This window comes from Dendrobates tinctorius, unplaced genomic scaffold (assembly GCF_039654945.1).
Source record: "Dendrobates tinctorius isolate UK_male_01 unplaced genomic scaffold, ASM3965494v1 ptg000396l, whole genome shotgun sequence".
Classification (NCBI taxonomy): domain Eukaryota; kingdom Metazoa; phylum Chordata; class Amphibia; order Anura; family Dendrobatidae; genus Dendrobates; species Dendrobates tinctorius.
The window spans coordinates 1,751,581-1,769,244 of NW_027362062.1; the positions used below are offsets into that span (position 1 = coordinate 1,751,581).

The window sequence follows — 17,664 nt, forward strand, 5'->3', positions numbered from 1 at the left end:
GGAAAATGGGCAAGCACAAGGATCAAATAGACTTTGACAGATGCCAAATTGTGATAGCTAAATAACCGTCAGATCAACAAAACAGCAGGTCTTGTGGTATATTCCCAATATTCAGTGGTTAGTACTGTTACTATCCTCTCCTTGATTCAGTGCCAGATGCTGTGTCTTCCTCCTTCTGTTGACCCTCTGCTCCTTGGCCATAGCAACCCAACACAATCTTCTAACATAACACTCCCAAGTCTTACAGTCCGCTTTAGGCAGAGGTATACTGCCTGAGTATTCAGGTAGTTAGCGTCCATGCTGCTACCTTAGAACTGATTCCTTGCACTGCTTACTTCTTCCTGATAAGCCAGCTAGGAAATTCGATAAACAGCTCTGTGACAAACCAAGCTCTGATACTTTGCTGGGTAACTGTGCAATACCACTGGCTAGTTCTGTCAGGAACTTTGTGACAAACCCAGAATAGCTATATTCCTGAGTCAACAATGCCATACTGCTGCAAGCTCTGCATGGAACTCTGTGACAAGCTCAGCTCTGGTATATCACTGAGTCAACTTTGCAATTTCATTATGTAGCTCAGCTCATTGCCCATTGCTCACCTCATTGCTGATTGTCCCCGGTTTCCTTTGTCGATTACAACTTTGTTACACTTCTTGTTGTAATCTCATATCTACTTAATCAGATCTCGTGATTCCCGTTTTCTTCCTCCTGGTGGCTGAACTGCTTGCATTGTATCATATGGATCTTCATGCTGTACCAACATCATCGGTCCGTTCTTCTCATGTGAATCAAGAGCTTTGAGGATCAACTTCACCAGATGAGATGTAGCAAGCACCTATCAAAATTGGTCCAAGGTTTCTAGAACATAGGTGAATCGGCAACAGGGTCATTAGCACTTGAGTTTTATTGATGTGCACGAGGAGTAAAAGCTCGCCCATCTGTTCAAAGACTTATTGTAGGATAAGTTGATGAAATAGTTAAAGTGGCTTTTCATTCCTTTAATTTGTTTTAAATATGGCTTGTGCTCTATAAAAATAAAAAAATAGCACATAATCACCTTCTGTTCCTCTTCACTCCTATGTACAGCAGTAGTGATGTGTTGGTTGCTGCTGCAGTCACTGATTGACTACAGTGGTCATGCACCAACAACTCTGGATGAGAAGGAAAGGAGACTGGCAATGGTAGCAGGAAATCATTTGGCCACTGTGTGCTAATTTTTAATTTTCATAGCACACTCAGATCATACAGTTTGGTTCAAAAATATTTGGACAGTGAGACAAGTTGTTAGCTGTTTCCCAAAATATATGCAAGATACAGTCATATAATCAATATGGGTTAATATGCAGACTCTCAGCGTAAATTTGATAGTATGCACTTCCTAATTAGAATAAGGGTTTAGGAGAGCAGGCTGTCAGTCATTACATGTCTCACACTGGTAACGCCCCCTTTCATGTAAAATAATCTCTGGAGGCAGATTCTTGGGGAGATCTATGTCTGGCCCATAAATCTTAACAGCACATTTATATATTAAAAGAAACATAAATTTCTATGGAACAAGACAATGCATTGCAGATATCAAGGTATCATTTTATTCAACTTTCTTTTACCTGCATGCCCATATAGACGGCTTAGGAGGGTTGATCCTACTGTCAATTTCCCTTTAAATTTTCAGAAAAGCTACCATGTCTGAACTTGGCTCTAATATTATAGCTGTGTTGTTATGAAGTTGAGACAGGGAATTTAGAGAACACTGCCTGATATTACAAAGTAAATTCAAGTTTAATCATTGGGAAACCCCTTTTATAATGGTCTTTGAGAAGACATTTTGCAAACGCGGACAGTTCCTTTAAATGCATTATTTGCACTAATTTCCAGTACAGAAATGTGCATTTCTGTGCAGTTCAGTTATTCATTCAGTGATTTACTTATTCCGTTTTTCCAACAGGCTATTTTTAATATTTTTTAATCCAAGCGTTCGGCAGTACAAAATCAGACATGCCTGATCGACCTCTTCTCCAACAATCAGTTGTTTGGAGCCCCTATACAAATGAAGCAAATATCGATGGGTTCGTCTGACAGTCTAATGTTTATGATAGCTTGGAACAACTGATTGTCGGGGAAGATGTTGATTGGGCACGTCCAATTTTGGACTACCGATAACTTTGTTCTCTGAGGGTAAGCCATCGTCAGACATATCATATACTCCTGCCGAAATAGTTGCCACCCAAGTAATTGGCTGCACCATCGTTCGGCTGACAGCCATTTTTTGTGTATGGTGGGCTATATTCTTAGGATCAGATGAGTAGGGCTCCAACACCCAGATGATCAACTATTTTTTATCTCCAGATGTAAACAATGAATGGAGCTGGAGCAGCGCAGCTTCGTTAACTGTGTAGCCACCGTTACCAGATATTGCAGTTCAGCTTCTATTTGGCTCAATAGGCAAATGAGGCCAATATCGATGGGTTCATCCAACAGTCTAATGCGTATGGGGGCCGGAACAACTGATCGTCGGGGAAGATGTTGATTGGGCATGTCCAGTTTTGGAAAACCAATCACTTTATTCTCTGAGAGTAAGCTTTTGCCAGACGTATCATACGCTCTTGCCGAAATAGTTGCAGGCCGAAAGATCGGCTGTACCATTGTTCGTTTGACAGCCATCTGTTGTATATGGCGGGCTATCTTCTTATGGCCCCGTCACACACAGCGAGAGCGCCGATTTTGTGATGCCACAGCGATATCGCTGTGTGTGACACGCATCAGCGACCGCCCCCCCGCCGGGTATCGCTGATCATGCAGGAATGTCCTGGGCCATTTTTTGATCGTTGGTCTCCAGCTGGCCAGTGCGCATTGCTGCGTGTGACAGCAAGAGACCAAGGATCAGCGACACCGGGAGCTGGTATCCAAGGTAAACAGCGGGTATCTAAGAGCTGTGCGGCTCTTAGATACCCGCTGTTTACCTTGGATACCACCGTAATCGCTGGTCCTGATCGCTGGCGAGTCTGTCTATGTGACAGCTCACCAGCGATTAGCTATGTCCCAGCGATCCCATCCACGTCGGATCGTTGGTGGGATCGCTGGGACATTGAAGCGTGTAACGGGGCCCTTAGGATCAGATCAGTAGGAGTCCAACACCCGGATCCCCGACAGTCAACTATTTTTTATCTCCAGATGTAAACAATGAACGGAGCTGGAGCAGCACAGCTTCGTTCACTGTGTAGTCGCCGCTCCCGTGTATGGCAGTTCAGCTCCTATTCGATTCAATAGGAGTGGTTACAGAGAGGCAATGAATTTTTGAAAGCCTCCCCCACCCCTTGCATGGCTGGTACAGTAAATGTGTTAAAATGTTAAACTGATCATTATTTCAACACCACTTTCATTGGTCTCTACTGGTTGTTCAGCAATTATATCACCTATATTATTCTTGCGACCTCTGCAGTCTGTCACTGGCCTTAGCAGTCATTTGCTGTACATGTAAGCGTCAGCACTGAGGCCAGTGATGGACTACAGCAGTCACATGAATACTATACCTAACGTCGCAATGGCCGGTTGAGTTATTATTGCTTTGCCACCTTTTTCCTGATTTCTAAAGTTCACAGACGACCCCTTTACCACATTTGCTCTGGGGATAAGTGATAAGTAGCAGTTTCAATTGACTTTCCTCTATGCTTTGGTCCTTTTCATGCTGTAGTTTTTTATTAAAATTCTCCCTGACCAGTTGTTGTACCTTCCGGATACAATTATACTGCAGTCACTTGACTTAAGACTACATTTACGAGCTGTATATTTGGAAAAAGGCTTCTATGATTTCCCAAGACAGGATCTGATCCTTTCTTGGCTCCAAATATGTGGTTTGTGCTGCCCTAATTAGATGACTTCTTTGACTAGTTGACTATCACTACTAGGTAATGACATAGTGAGGCCTTCAAGATATGTATGTAATAATTGTAATGGACTTTAAATCACATTAAAGAGATCTCTTTTATCATTAAAAGTCTTCTTTTGCTATACATAAAAAATCCGTATTCATGCCACTGTAAATATAATCTGTAGCACAAAAAAACATGAAAGCTCCAAAAAGATGGTCGAATCTGGGACCCCCGTAGTTGACGACACATGACTGCCATAATAATGACTGTCCACATGTTCATCTCCAGTTCAAGAATCAAACTTGTAGAGATGAAAACTACGCTTCTTTTTGCATCCTCTTTTCAAGCACAAAATCAAAGTATATTCAATTTCTTGACGCCCAGCTCAATGCATAAAAAATGCATCAGAAACACATAAAAAATGCATACGTGTGTGTATTCAGCATGGCTATGCTCCTCCATGAAACTCCCAATCCATCCATTATAATATATTTATTGTGAAAAATTACCACTTCCCGTCACAAACACTTTTTTGTTTTTGTGCTCTAAATTTTCCCAGTGTTATGGGCTGAACTAGTGATGTGAATTCTCTAAGCCATAGGTCAAGGTGAGTAGCGTGGACTAGAGTTCAGGATGCAGTGGAGCTCGACTTTCCAGACAGTAATGGATCAGTGAGGACAAGGACAGCAGAATATTCAAGAAGGCAGATGGGCAAGTGAAGCTGGAAGCAGTAGATGCAGCTGGAGGGCAGTTACAGACATTGATGCTTAAAAGTTGTGAAACTTTCCGTATTTCTCACAATTCTGAACAAATTTGACATAAAGCTACATCAGATTTGATAAAAGTTGATGATGATATTCAAATCAAATAGGTGAGTCAAAAATATTAGACTTTGTCATTTTGTAAATGAAAAAAAAAAAAAAGATCCAATATCACATGTCTGTGAGTAGCAAAACTATGTGAACCTTTGTTTTCAGTATCTGGTACGACAAGTGACAAGTCCTCTTCAATTGATAGTGTTTGATGTCACAGGGCTGGTGCGATGATGCAACACCCTTCATGACATCACAGCTATTAAAACAGCCTCAGATGTTTTGCTTTCTCTGTCTTGATCAATACTAGAGGAATATAGGTTGAAATGTATTGGCTTGTTGTTCTATCAACCTCATAATGTTACTATTGTGATGACAATATAGGTCTGATGATGTTATAGGATTAAAGTTAAAATGATAGAACTGAGATCCGTATTATAATAATAATAATAATCCGCATTATAGGAAATCGTTAGAATAAAATCATATATACATATAAAAGTATTGAAACAGATGTGGCGCTATACAGTACATCTCTCAACCTTGGGATTTCTAAGAGAAAGTATTGGATGTAATCAGGGCTCATTCTGCTGCCTGGGGGATGTGAACATAGGAAATCTTATAAATTCAGATGAATGCGGAGAGATTATGTTGCTCGGGGTTTTTGAAATCTTGAAAATATAAAGAGACTAACAAAGGCATGATAATACCTAAATACTACAAAAAAAGGTATAAGAGCTGAATACACAACATTTGAAAAATATTTCTCTATACACTCAAAATGACTGTGCCAAAAAGTGCAAAATAATTAAACCTCCACACTTCCCTTCTTGATCCTTGTCTTAAGGCCCCGTCTCACATGGCAAGATCGCTAGCGAGATCGCTGAAGTGTCACCAATTTTGTGACACAACAGCGATCTCGCTGCGTGTGACACTTAGCAGCGACCAGGCCCTCAATGCGATGTCGCTGATCGTGCTCGAATGTCCTGGGCCATTTTTTGATCGCTGGTGTCCCGCTGGCCAGCGCGCATCGCTGTGTTTGACACCGACGAGCGACCTCGTTAGCGACTCAGAAATCATGGATGCAGGTGGGAGTCATCAGAAAAGCTGCTGTGTGACAAGGTCCCAACGACACCCGAGGTCGTTATACGGATCGCTGGATCATTGCTGCATCGTTGGGTAAATCTGACTGTTTGACAGCTTACTAGAGACCATTTAGCGACGCACCAGCGATTCTTACCAGGTCATATCGTTGTCGGGATCGCCGGTACATCAACAAGTGTAACGGTACCCTTACTTAGATTGTCCCTGAGTTCATCCCTCTTGCGTAAGTTGAACCAATAAATCTAAGTCTCCTTAAAGAACGTAAGAAATAATGCCGGACAGGGAAGGAAAAGGGATGGTGGAAACAGAACAGTGTGGGGTTGTCAGCTCTTGTACAGTAGTTGAGGAAAAAATAGTATGCTACTGTGTTTATGAGATGTGGCTTAGACAACAGGATAATCGAAGACTCCGAGCTAGTGTACACAAGTAGGAGGGCAATGGAATCCTCCCAGTCCTTTTGCATTGCCAAGAGAAGAAAAGTTGAGCCTTACCATGAGTCCTGTGTCTACTAACATGAAAGGATCCTGAGGCCATTTATGTTTCAGTTTACTCTCCATCTATGGAGGGGTCTCACTCACAAATCTGCCCTAGAAAGTGGCCAGGAATAAATAATGGGATCTAAATATCCACAAAGAGGATCTTCTCCCAACCACCCAGGAGCAATTTGGTGACAAGTCTTGTTCCAGTATGATTTAGCATCATGTCACAAGGTAATAGGTAACTAAGTGGCTCGGTGTACGAAACATTGACTTTTTAGGTCAATGGCTTAGAAACTCCCCAGATCTCAATCCTTATGAGAACCTGTGGTCAGTTCTTAAAAAGCAGGAGAGCAAACAAAAATTATGATAAACTTCAAGATCTGATTTGGCAAGAATGGGCTGTCATCAGCCAGGATTTGGCAGAAAAGTTGATATCTACCATCCTGGATGGGATTTAAACCCAGGACTCCTACAAGGCAAAGCAACAGTGCTAACCACTGAGCCACTCTGCTGGGCTTTGAGTGACTGCATTCTGTTGTCCATTGATACGGTCACATTGTTTAGGCCAAATATGTGACTTTTAAAAAGGCCCTGTCTTTTACCATACATTTATATATTTTTATGTGGTGTAAATGCCGCTTTTGTCCTGAATTTGGAGTTGATTTTCTTCTGTTCCTGCTCCTCTCCATTGTTGAGATATCGCTTTCTCTGTAAGTAAATCTGTTTTTAGCCAAGCGGGTGTGGCAATTGGCTCTTTTGTTATGGGAGTCTTCTTGATAATCATGCCCAGTTTCTAACAAGACAAGATTTATATACAAGGAAAAAGGTGCAAAATCTCAGGAGCGGAGAGGCGCAAAAACAAAAGAAAAACAACAGCGGATTCAGGAGAACAGCAGTTTCTACACCAGGTAAGAAAAAAAATTACATATTTATGGCAAATGATGGGTTCTCTTTAAATCCATTTTGGAGACCCTTGGTTTTTATGTACAGTTGTGGCCAAAAGTATTGACACCCCTGCAATTCTGTCAGATAATACTCAGTTTCTTCCTGAAAATTATTGCAAACACAAATTCTTTGGTATTATTATCTTCATTTAATTTGTCTTAAATGAAAAAACACAAAAAGAAATGTCTTAAAGCCAAATTGGATATAATTCCACACCAAACATAAAAAAGAGGGTGGACAAAAGTATTGGCACTGTTCGAAAAATCATGTGATGCTTCTCTAATTTGTGTAATTAACAGCACCTGTAAATTACCTGTGGCACCTAACAGGTGTTGGCAATAACTAAATCACACTTGCAGCCAGTTGACATGGATTAAAGTTGACTCAACCTCTGTCCTGTGTCCTTGTGTGTACCACATTGAGCATGGAGAAAAGAAAGAAGACCAAAGAACTGTCTGAGGACTTGAGAAACCAAATTGTGAGGAAGCATGAGCAATCTCAAGGCTACAAGTCCATCTCCAAAGACCTGAATGTTCCTGTGTCTACCGTGCGCAGTGTCATCAAGAAGTTTAAAGCCCATGGCACTGTGGCTAACCTCCCTAGATGTGGACGGAAAAGAAAAATTGACAAGAGATTTCAACGCAAGATTGTGCGGATGTTGGATAAAGAACCTCGACTAACATCCAAACAAGTTCAAGCTGCCCTGCAGTCCGAGGGTACAACAGTGTCAACCCGTACTATCCGTTGGCATCTGAATGAAAAGGTACTGTATGGTAGGAGACCCAGGAAGACCCCACTTCTTACCCCGAGACATAAAAAAGCCAGGCTGGAGTTTGCCAAAACCTACCTGAAAAAGCCTAAAACATTTTGGAAGAATGTTCTCTGGTCAGATGAGACAAAAGTAGAGCTTTTTGGGCAAAGGCATCAACATAGAGTTTACAGGAGAAAAAAAGAGGCATTCAAAGAAAAGAACACGGTCCCTATAGTCAAACATGGCGGAGGTTCCCTGATGTTTCGGGGTTGCTTTGCTGCCTCTGGCACTGGACTGCTTGACCGTGTGCATGGCTTTATGAAGTCTGAAGATTACCAACAAATTTTGCAGCATAATGTAGGGCCCAGTGTGAGAAAGCTGGGTCTCCCTCAGAGGTCATGGGTCTTCCAGCAGGACAATGACCCAAAACACACTTCAAAAAGCACTAGAAAATGGTTTGAGAGAAAGCACTGGAGACTTCTAAGGTGGCCAGCAATGAGTCCAGACCTGAATCCCATAGAACACCTATGGAGAGATCTAAAAATGGCAGTTTGGAGAAGGCACCCTTCTAATATCAGGGACCTGGAGCAGTTTGCCAAAGAAGAATGGTCTAAAATTCCAGCAGAGCATTGTAAGAAATTCATTGATGGTTACTGGAAGCGGTTGGTCGCAGTTGTTTTGGCTAAAGGTTGTGCAACCAAGTATTAGGCTGAGGGTGCCAATACTTTTGTCTGGCCCAATTTTGGAGTTTTGTGTGAAATGATCAATGTTTTGCTTTTTGCTTCATTCTCTTTTGTGTTTTTTTGATTTAAGACAAATTAAATGAATATAGTAATACCAAAGAATTTGTGTTTGCAATCATTTTTAGGAAGAAACTGAGTATTATCTGACAGAACTGCAGGGGTGTCAATACTTTTGGCCACAACTGTAACTAAAAGAATTGGCGATATGTACTATTACCAATAAATCAATTTTGAACTAAAACATTACTCTGGAAAGAAAGCTGCAATATATGATACTACAATTAATAGTAAATGACTCCTTCTTTTCCTTTAGGCATAGAACAAAACTCTTTGGAAGGTCCCAGCAGATCCAGCCAATCAACAGTGCCCAACGGCTTTAAGCGGCATTTTCTGAGCCATAAATTGGACTGTGACAACCAACCCCAGGACCCAGACAGACTGTTTCAGAGATGTTTCCTTGCAACTGTAACAACAATCAATGTACAAGGACCTTCTTGAGCCCAGCTGCCATTATAACAAGTACGTATGGATCATTTCATCAGCTCTGAAATTCATTCTGTACTGCTTTATTGTTCCCAGTGTATGTTATGACCAGTAACATATTTTTTTTATATCTACTTTGGGAATAACCTCCAGTTCCGGAACTAATTTCTTATACTTCATTTTTCCATAAAACATTTATTTTTTAAATCTGTAACTATCTTCAACTGTTTTTGTTCATATTCTAATCTAAGGAAAGTGTCGTCTAATTTTTGCATGCTTTGCATCCCCCCAAACCCAAGTCTGATCCTTCATAATGAATGTTACATATAGCAAATTTTTTTTGTGTGCATATACTTTCTTCTCTTCATGTGCTTTAATATAGCAAATTTTTGTTCAGATTTTAAATTTTTGCAGCGTGTTCAAAAGGAAAAAGAAGATTGAAGGTTTCCGTGCAAATATTCATTATGTGGAAGCAATGTGACAAAAAAAAAGATAATAAAAGAGTTATTATTGTAAGTCCTAGAGGAAAATTCTTGGAATAGGCGGTAATTTGGAGTGTACATTGATAGATTGGACAATTTAAAGAAGAAGTGCACTTTAAAGGGTTATTCCCCCAAGTCACAATGTGGTCTTATTACATACATATATTTACTCATTTGTGCATGTGTGACGTTTTTCGGAAAAGGACGTCCGAGAGTGGACCCTCTGGGTCGCGGATCTGGAGCCCCGGGGGTCGAGCGCTCCAGGTGAAGACCGACCCCTATACAGGGATCGTTTGGGGCAAGACTACCGAGGACAGAACCGCGACAGCCGGTACCAGGAGGGGCGGCTCAAGGACAAGAGGCGCCCGTAGGCAGGAGTACTGGACTGAGAGGTAGAGGACCTAACAGGACTACAGGATGGGTAGACAGACAGGGAGCAGGTACTAGAGGGGAGAGGACCGGGAGGAAGCACACAAGGGGGTACCAGAAGGGAGAACAGAGCGGTCATGCAGGGTGAACGAACACTGGGAACAAGGAAGCAGAGCCGGGGGCTGGAAGCCACGGGGAAGACAGACAGGAAACAGGCGGCACTATAGGAACCGGAAGGGGGCCAAAGCGCAGCGTGGCGAGCGCACAGCAACACTCAGGCGTCCTCTCCATAGAGAGCGCGCCAGAAATACCCTAGGGTCCGGAAGCGGGCGGTACGTGCCGCCCCCGGCGCCACCCCCCGTAGGCGGAAGAGGGGACGCTGGTGCGCGCGCGCCCTAAGGAAGGAGCGCGGTGCCGTCACAGGAGGGGAGGCAGAGCGTGGGAGCGCGCCGCGACGAGGACGCCGGTAGGAGGAGGTGGCGGCGGTTGCCGCTGGAGGAGGGGCGGGAGCGGGTGCAGCCGAGACCGCCGACATGACAGTACCCCCCTCTTTACATCCCCCCTTTCTGAGATTGGCCAGAAACTTCTTTAGTATTAGAGGAGCGTTGATATTCTTTTGAGGCTCCCAAGACCTCTCCTCAGGACCAAAACCCTTCCACTCAATGAGAAAGAAAGTCCTCCCCCTGACTCTCTTCATGGCTAAAATATCCTTTACTTCAAAGATGTCATCCGACCCAATAGGTAAAGGAGGGGCAATGAAGATCGGTTGGAACCGATTCAAAACTACAGGTTTCAAGAGCGAGACGTGAAAGGCGTTAGGGACTCGGAGTGAAGCCGGCAACCTCAGTTTGTAAGACACTTCATTGATGCGTTTTAGTACCTCGAAGGGACCGATGTAACGAGGACACAGCTTATAGGAAGGAACTTTCAAGCGGATGTGCTTGCTTGAGAGCCAGACCTTATCACCAGGGTGGTATGGGGGAAGGTCCCTCCGTCTCTTGTCTGCATGTCTTTTGATTCGGGCACTGGTCTTCACAAGAGCCTCTCTGGTCTCCTTCCAAATATTCGAAAATTCAGTGGCGAGGGCATCAGCTGCGGGAACTCCTGAAGAGGCGACAAAGGGTAGTGGAACACCAGGATTGCGACCAGAAACCACAAAGAACGGAGTTTTGGTGGTCGACTCACTGGGGTGGTTATTATGGGCGAATTCCGCCCAGGGTAGAAGAGAGACCCAGTTATCCTGGTGGGCATTGGAGAAGTGGCGCAGGTAAGTTGTTAGGTCCTGGTTAACCCGTTCTACCTGCCCATTGGTCTGCGGGTGATAGGCGGAGGAGAAGTCGAGGGACGTACCCATAAGCTGACATAGAGCCCTCCAGAAGCGAGAAGTAAATTGGACCCCTCGATCAGACACAATCCGTAGGGGAAGACCATGCAACCTGAAGATCTGATGGATGAAGATCTCGGCCAACTTCGGAGCAGAGGGCAGCCCGGCCAGGGGGATAAAATGAGCCATCTTAGAGAAGCGGTCCGCCACGACTAAGATGGTGGTGCAACCAGCTGAGCAGGGCAAGTCGGTTATAAAGTCCATGGCAATTTGCTGCCAAGGGGCCTTCGGCACCGGCAACGGATGGAGAAGACCGGAGGGCAAAGTTCTTGGAACCTTGTTCTGCGCACAGGTTGGGCAAGAGGCAACAAAATCTGCCACGTCTTGGCGAAGGGTGGCCCACCAGTAATAACGTGAGAGTAGCGATAGAGTCTTCTTGGACCCCACGTGCCCCGCAACCTTGGAGGAGTGCCCCCAGCGCAACACCTCCAGACGTTTATTTTGAGGCACGAAGGTCTTGCCTGGTGGAGGAGTAGAAAAGTTCATCGGGGCCACGGTGATCACTTTGGCAGGCTCGATAATATACGAGGGGTTCTCGTCCTCTTCTGGCGACTGTAGAGATCTGGAAAGTGCATCTGCTTTGGTGTTCTTATTACCGGGCCGGAAGTGAAGCTGGAAGTCGAATCGAGAAAAATACAAGGCCCATCTGGCTTGTCTGGAATTGAGCCTTTGGGCGGACTGCAGATAGGCCAAATTCTTGTGGTCCGTGAAGATGGTAAAGGGGTGCACAGCCCCCTCGAGTAGGTACCGCCACTCTTCCAGAGCCATCTTGATGGCCAGCAACTCCCGATCTCCGATGGAGTAGTTGCACTCTGCTGGGGAAAAGGACTTGGAAAAGAACCCGCAGGGAACCAGACGTCCAGGGGGAACTCGCTGGGAGAGGACCGCCCCAGCTCCGGTGGAAGAGGCGTCCACTTCAAGAACAAAAGGCCTACTGGCCACCGGCCGATGTAGGACCGGTGCTGCTGCAAAGGAGCGTTTCAGCGCCAGAAAGGCATCTTCCGCCTCGGAGGGCCAGTGATCAGGCTTAGTTCCTTTGCGAGTCAAGGCCGAGATAGGTTTGGTCAACAAGGAAAAATGCGGCACGAACTGTCGGTAATAATTCGCGAATCCGAGGAAACGCTGGATGGCTTTGATTCCGACAGGACGGGGCCACTTGAGTACCGCCGAGAGTTTCTCGGGATCCATCTTCAGACCGGAATCTGTGATGACATGACCCAAGAAGGGTAACGAGGTCTGCTCGAAGAGACACTTCTCAATCTTGGCGTAGAGGTGATTCTCCCGGAGACGGTGCAGGATCATGCGTACGCTTCTCCGATGGGAGGAAAGGTCAGGCGAGAAGATGAGGATATCGTCTAAATACACTATTACGCAAGTGTACAGAAGGTCCCGAAACACCTCGTTAACGAACTCCTGGAAGACAGCTGGAGCATTGCAGAGACCAAACGGCATGACTAAATACTCATAATGACCATCACGGGTATTGAAGGCCGTCTTCCATTCGTCGCCTGCGCGAATCCGGATCAAATTGTAGGCTCCCCGCAGGTCCAGCTTCGTGAAGATTCGAGCCCCTCTCAGCCGGTCGAAGAGTTCTGGGATAAGTGGAAGTGGGTATCGATTCTTAACTGTAATATTGTTCAGGCCCCGGTAGTCGATACATGGTCTAAGAGATCCGTCTTTCTTCCGAACAAAGAAGAAGCCTGCACCAGCTGGGGACGAGGACTTTCGGATGAACCCCTTCGCCAAGTTCTCCCGGATGTATTCAGTCATGGCCGAGGTCTCTGCTGGATATAGGGGATACGTCCTCCCCCTGGGCGGAGTGGCTCCAGGAAGCAAGTTGATAGGGCAGTCATAGGCCCGATGCGGAGGCAGAGACTCCGCTTCTTTTTTACTGAAAACGTCGGCGTACGCGTAGTACGGTGCGGGGAGACCCGTGAGATTGGTCGGCGTAGGCAGGAGACGAGGATGGAGGACGGATTGCAAACAACGAGTGTGGCAGGATTGACCCCAGCGGAGGATCTCCCCTGAGCGCCAGTCGACAACTGGCTCGTGCAGCCGAAGCCAGGGTAATCCGAGGAGGACAGCGTGAGACAATTTAGGCAGCACATAGAAGGCTATCTTTTCAAAATGAAGCGCTCCAATTTGTAAGTCCACTTCGGTCGTGATCCTGGTAACGAGCCCGGGAAGGGGTGTTCCATCGACGGAGGTGATAGCCCGTGGGTCTTTTAGGATAACCACCGGAATCTGAAGTTGGTCCACCTCTTGCTGCCGGATGAAATTGCCAGCCGCACCCGAGTCCACATACGCCTCCACAGATCTGCGCTCCCGTCCTGAAACAATTAAGGCTGAAAGGGTAAGAGGCAGAGAGGAATTATGATCACCTAGGGAGACCTCTCTTACCTGACCTAGGTGGAGGCGTTTCCCGGCCTCTCAGGACAAGTGCGGATGAAGTGATTAGCCCCACCACAGTACAGGCAGAGCCCGTTAGTCATCCTCTCTCTGTGACACTGCTCAGTCAACCTGACCCGATCTACCTGCATGGGCTCGGGGACGCTGCTAGTAGAGGGAGCAGCAGAGCGTGGAATGGGCGCTTGAAATAGCCTGAAGGGTCTGCGTTCTCTAACCGATTCCCGCGAGCGCTCCAAAAAACGGAGGTCTATGTGCGTAGCCAGGGCTATAAGGTCCTCCAGAGAGGTGGGGGTATCCCGACCGGCTAGCTCGTCTTTAATCTTGCTGGAAAGGCCTCTCCAGAAGGCACCCACAAGTGCCTCATTATTCCATCCGAGTTCTGACGACAACGTCCGAAAACGGATGGCGTACTGCCCCACAGTAAGCGACCCTTGGCGGAGATTAAAGAGAGCTTCTGTGGTAGAAGCCAAGCGGCCGGGTTCGTCAAACACCCTACGAAATGTTTCCAGGAAGTTCTGGATACTCGCTACGACGGGATCATCCCTCTCCCATACAGGGTTCACCCAGGACAGGGCTTCTCCCTCGAGGTGGGATACTATGAACGCCACCTTGGCGCGATCCGTGGGATATTGTTGGGGCAACAGCTCGAAGTGCAGTCTGCACTGGTTTAAAAAGCCCCGACAAAGTTTAGGATCTCCACCATATCTGGGAGGCTTACCCAGGCGGGGGGCGGGGAGGAGACGGCGTCCCTGGGAGGGTTAGAGACGACCGCAGCGGACTGCAAGGCAAGCAGTCGGTCATCGATGGACGCCATATACCCCAAAACGTGGGACTGGGCATCGCGCTGCTGCGCGAGCTCCTGCTGCAGGCTGGCTAGGAGGGGAGCATGCCCGGGGTCAGAGGTCTGCATAGCGGACAAACGGGTGTCCATGGACTTCATAAAAGACATGATTCGGGCCTGATTTTCACGCAGGAACAACAGTTCCTTCTGCGTGGCAGCCGTGGCACCGGCGGGGTCCATGGCCTGAGTGTACTGTGACGTTTTTCGGAAAAGGACGTCCGAGAGTGGACCCTCTGGGTCGCGGATCTGGAGCCCCGGGGGGGTCGAGCGCTCCAGGTGAAGACCGACCCCTATACAGGGATCGTTTGGGGCAAGACTACCGAGGACAGAACCGCGACAGCCGGTACCAGGAGGGGCGGCTCAAGGACAAGAGGCGCCCGTAGGCAGGAGTACTGGACTGAGAGGTAGAGGACCTAACAGGACTACAGGATGGGTAGACAGACAGGGAGCAGGTACTAGAGGGGAGAGGACCGGGAGGAAGCACACAAGGGGGTACCAGAAGGGAGAACAGAGCGGTCATGCAGGGTGAACGAACACTGGGAACAAGGATGCAGAGCCGGGGGCTGGAAGCCACGGGGAAGACAGACAGGAAACAGGCGGCACTATAGGAACCGGAAGGGGGCCAAAGCGCAGCGTGGCGAGCGCACAGCAACACTCAGGCGTCCTCTCCATAGAGAGCGCGCCAGAAATACCCTAGGGTCCGGAAGCGGGCGGTACGTGCCGCCCCCGGCGCCACCCCCCGTAGGCGGAAGAGGGGACGCTGGTGCGCGCGCGCGCCCTAAGGAAGGAGCGCGGTGCCGTCACAGGAGGGGAGGCAGAGCGTGGGAGCGCGCCGCGACGAGGACGCCGGTAGGAGGAGGTGGCGGCGGTTGCCGCTGGAGGAGGGGCGGGGGCGGGAGCGGGTGCAGCCGAGACCGCCGACATGACAGCATGTATATCTCGGTTTTAAATCTGCCCTGTTTCGCATATATCACTGCCCCTCCAGGATCTCTGTACCCTTCAGTTGCCATTGGAACCTTCCTGCTGTAGTTCCAGTACTTCTGGACCATCATGTACAGTGCAGTGTCTCTCTGCAAACTTTATGCCGACATAGCACCGTTCTGGGTTGTGTCTAGAATGTAGCTGCTCCTGTGGAAGATGTTGTCACTGGAAAGAGCAGAACCTCCTTCCTTACAGCGTGGAGCTCATAACAAAAAACAACAGTGTGCTTTTGTGCTGGTAGCTAAGAGGAGCGATGTACTGCAGTATGGGACTGTTTACAAGGGAATGAGAGAGTTATACTTAAGAATGGGGCTGTGTATAGAGGGGCTGAAAGGAGTGATATACTGCAGGATGGGGCTCTATATGATGGGCTGAGAGGAGTGATATACTGATGGATCAGTTTTATATAGGGCTGAGACGAGGCATAATATATTGCAAGATGGAGTTGGTTATAGAGTGCTGAGGGGAGTGATATATATTGAGGATGGGGCAGTGCATAGAGGGTACTGAAAGGAAAGTTATATTGAAGTATGGAGCTGTGTATAGAGGGGCTGAGAATAGTGATATATAGCAGGATGGGGCTCTATGTGAGGGGCTGAGAGGAGTGATATACTGAAGGATGGGTTTTATATAGTCATGATATATTGCAAGATGGAGTTAAATATAGAGTGCTGAGGGGAGTGATATACTGCAGGATGGGGCTCTATATAGAGATGCTGAGTTGTGTTTGTTGCTTGCTGCTGAGAAATCAATGATGTGAAACTCCAAATGCCGCTCTGTTGATGCATATGACAGAAGATAATCCTCTATCCTATGGGCTGAAAAAGTTTTTTTTTTTTTTTTTTTAAATATCTTACTCACCTTGCGCCCCACCTGTCCTGCCTCTACAGCTCTTAATCCAGTTCTTGCTCCCCCATGTTTTTTTGGCACTGACTAAGCCTCTGGCATATTTCACTCTGACTAGGCTGCAGCATGTCATTAACGTGTATGACATGCATTGCGGCTCAACACACATCATAGATGTCAAAGATTTGAGTGTGGTCTGTTCACGTGGGTCATGTTGGAGGCCTAGTAGTCAATGCTAAAAGCCAGAAGGAACAAATGAAGACCAAGTAAGGAGTACAGGTGTGGGTCAATGTATGTTTTATTGTTTTTTAACCCCTTACTTGTCCTGAAATGAGTCCAGAAATATGGTGACCTGGCTAGTTGCCACTTTTCTGGATTTGAGAGAAATCGAATCCCAAACCATCTGGATTTTGGTAAATCTGATTTTTTTTGTGCCATTCCAAGTGATTTTGATTTTTTTTTTCAAATCGATTTTCTCATCTCCCCTTAATACCTCTCTTCCCTTTTGGATTCAATTCCAGTTTTGCCAAAACACTTGGATGAACCACATGGATACCAGTACATACATGGTAGAGGCAAATTTGCAAAAATGATAAAACCTGTAGACAAAATAAAATAATAATGCAAAAACATTTATGATCATCAAGGTTTTAACCGTTAATCAGATACTGAGGCAAAATGGAAGTGTCACCATGATGTATTCTTAAAATATAGAGATATCGACAGATTTCAGTCTCTATTCCAAATATTCCGCTTTTGAAAGTTATTCTGCTCAAGATTGGTTTTCATGTCACTAATTTGTATTTCTTTCTTCCTTTTTCCATAGGTCATTGTGCTCGGATTCAGTGCTTTTAAACAGCTGCTTGGCTTCGATCGCCCGTGCCTGCCGCCTTACAACACACATGCCATGCATTTCATCAATAAACATTTTTATTGCCTCTTTTACATCCGCTTGTCTTTGTGTGGCATTTGTACTAATCTTTCTTTTCCCAGATCACAGTCTCGTTGCTTAGAAATAAAAAGGTTCTGTGGGCTTTGATGGCTTTCCAATTGCCTTATAAATGACTCTACGAATGATCGAATGTAACAGAAATGTTAACGTCTGCTTCTGGATATCTGATAAATGGGCTCCGTTCTTCACAATAAAAACTAACATCAGCTTAAAG

The 17,664-nt window shown here is 46.2% G+C and overlaps 1 protein-coding gene across 1 annotated transcript in view; it reads left to right on the top strand.

The window, feature by feature from the left end:
* The window catches only part of SHISAL2A (shisa like 2A), a 79,048-nt gene extending 61,605 nt beyond the window's left edge, over positions 1 to 17,443 (top strand). The window contains exons 3-4 of the mRNA XM_073563599.1: positions 9,017 to 9,222; positions 17,325 to 17,443. Of these exons, the coding sequence (XP_073419700.1) occupies positions 9,017 to 9,201 (185 nt within the window). The 3' untranslated portion in view covers positions 9,202 to 9,222; positions 17,325 to 17,443. The remainder of the gene's footprint in view (positions 1 to 9,016; positions 9,223 to 17,324) is intronic.
* The last annotated feature ends 221 nt before the right edge of the window (positions 17,444 to 17,664 follow it).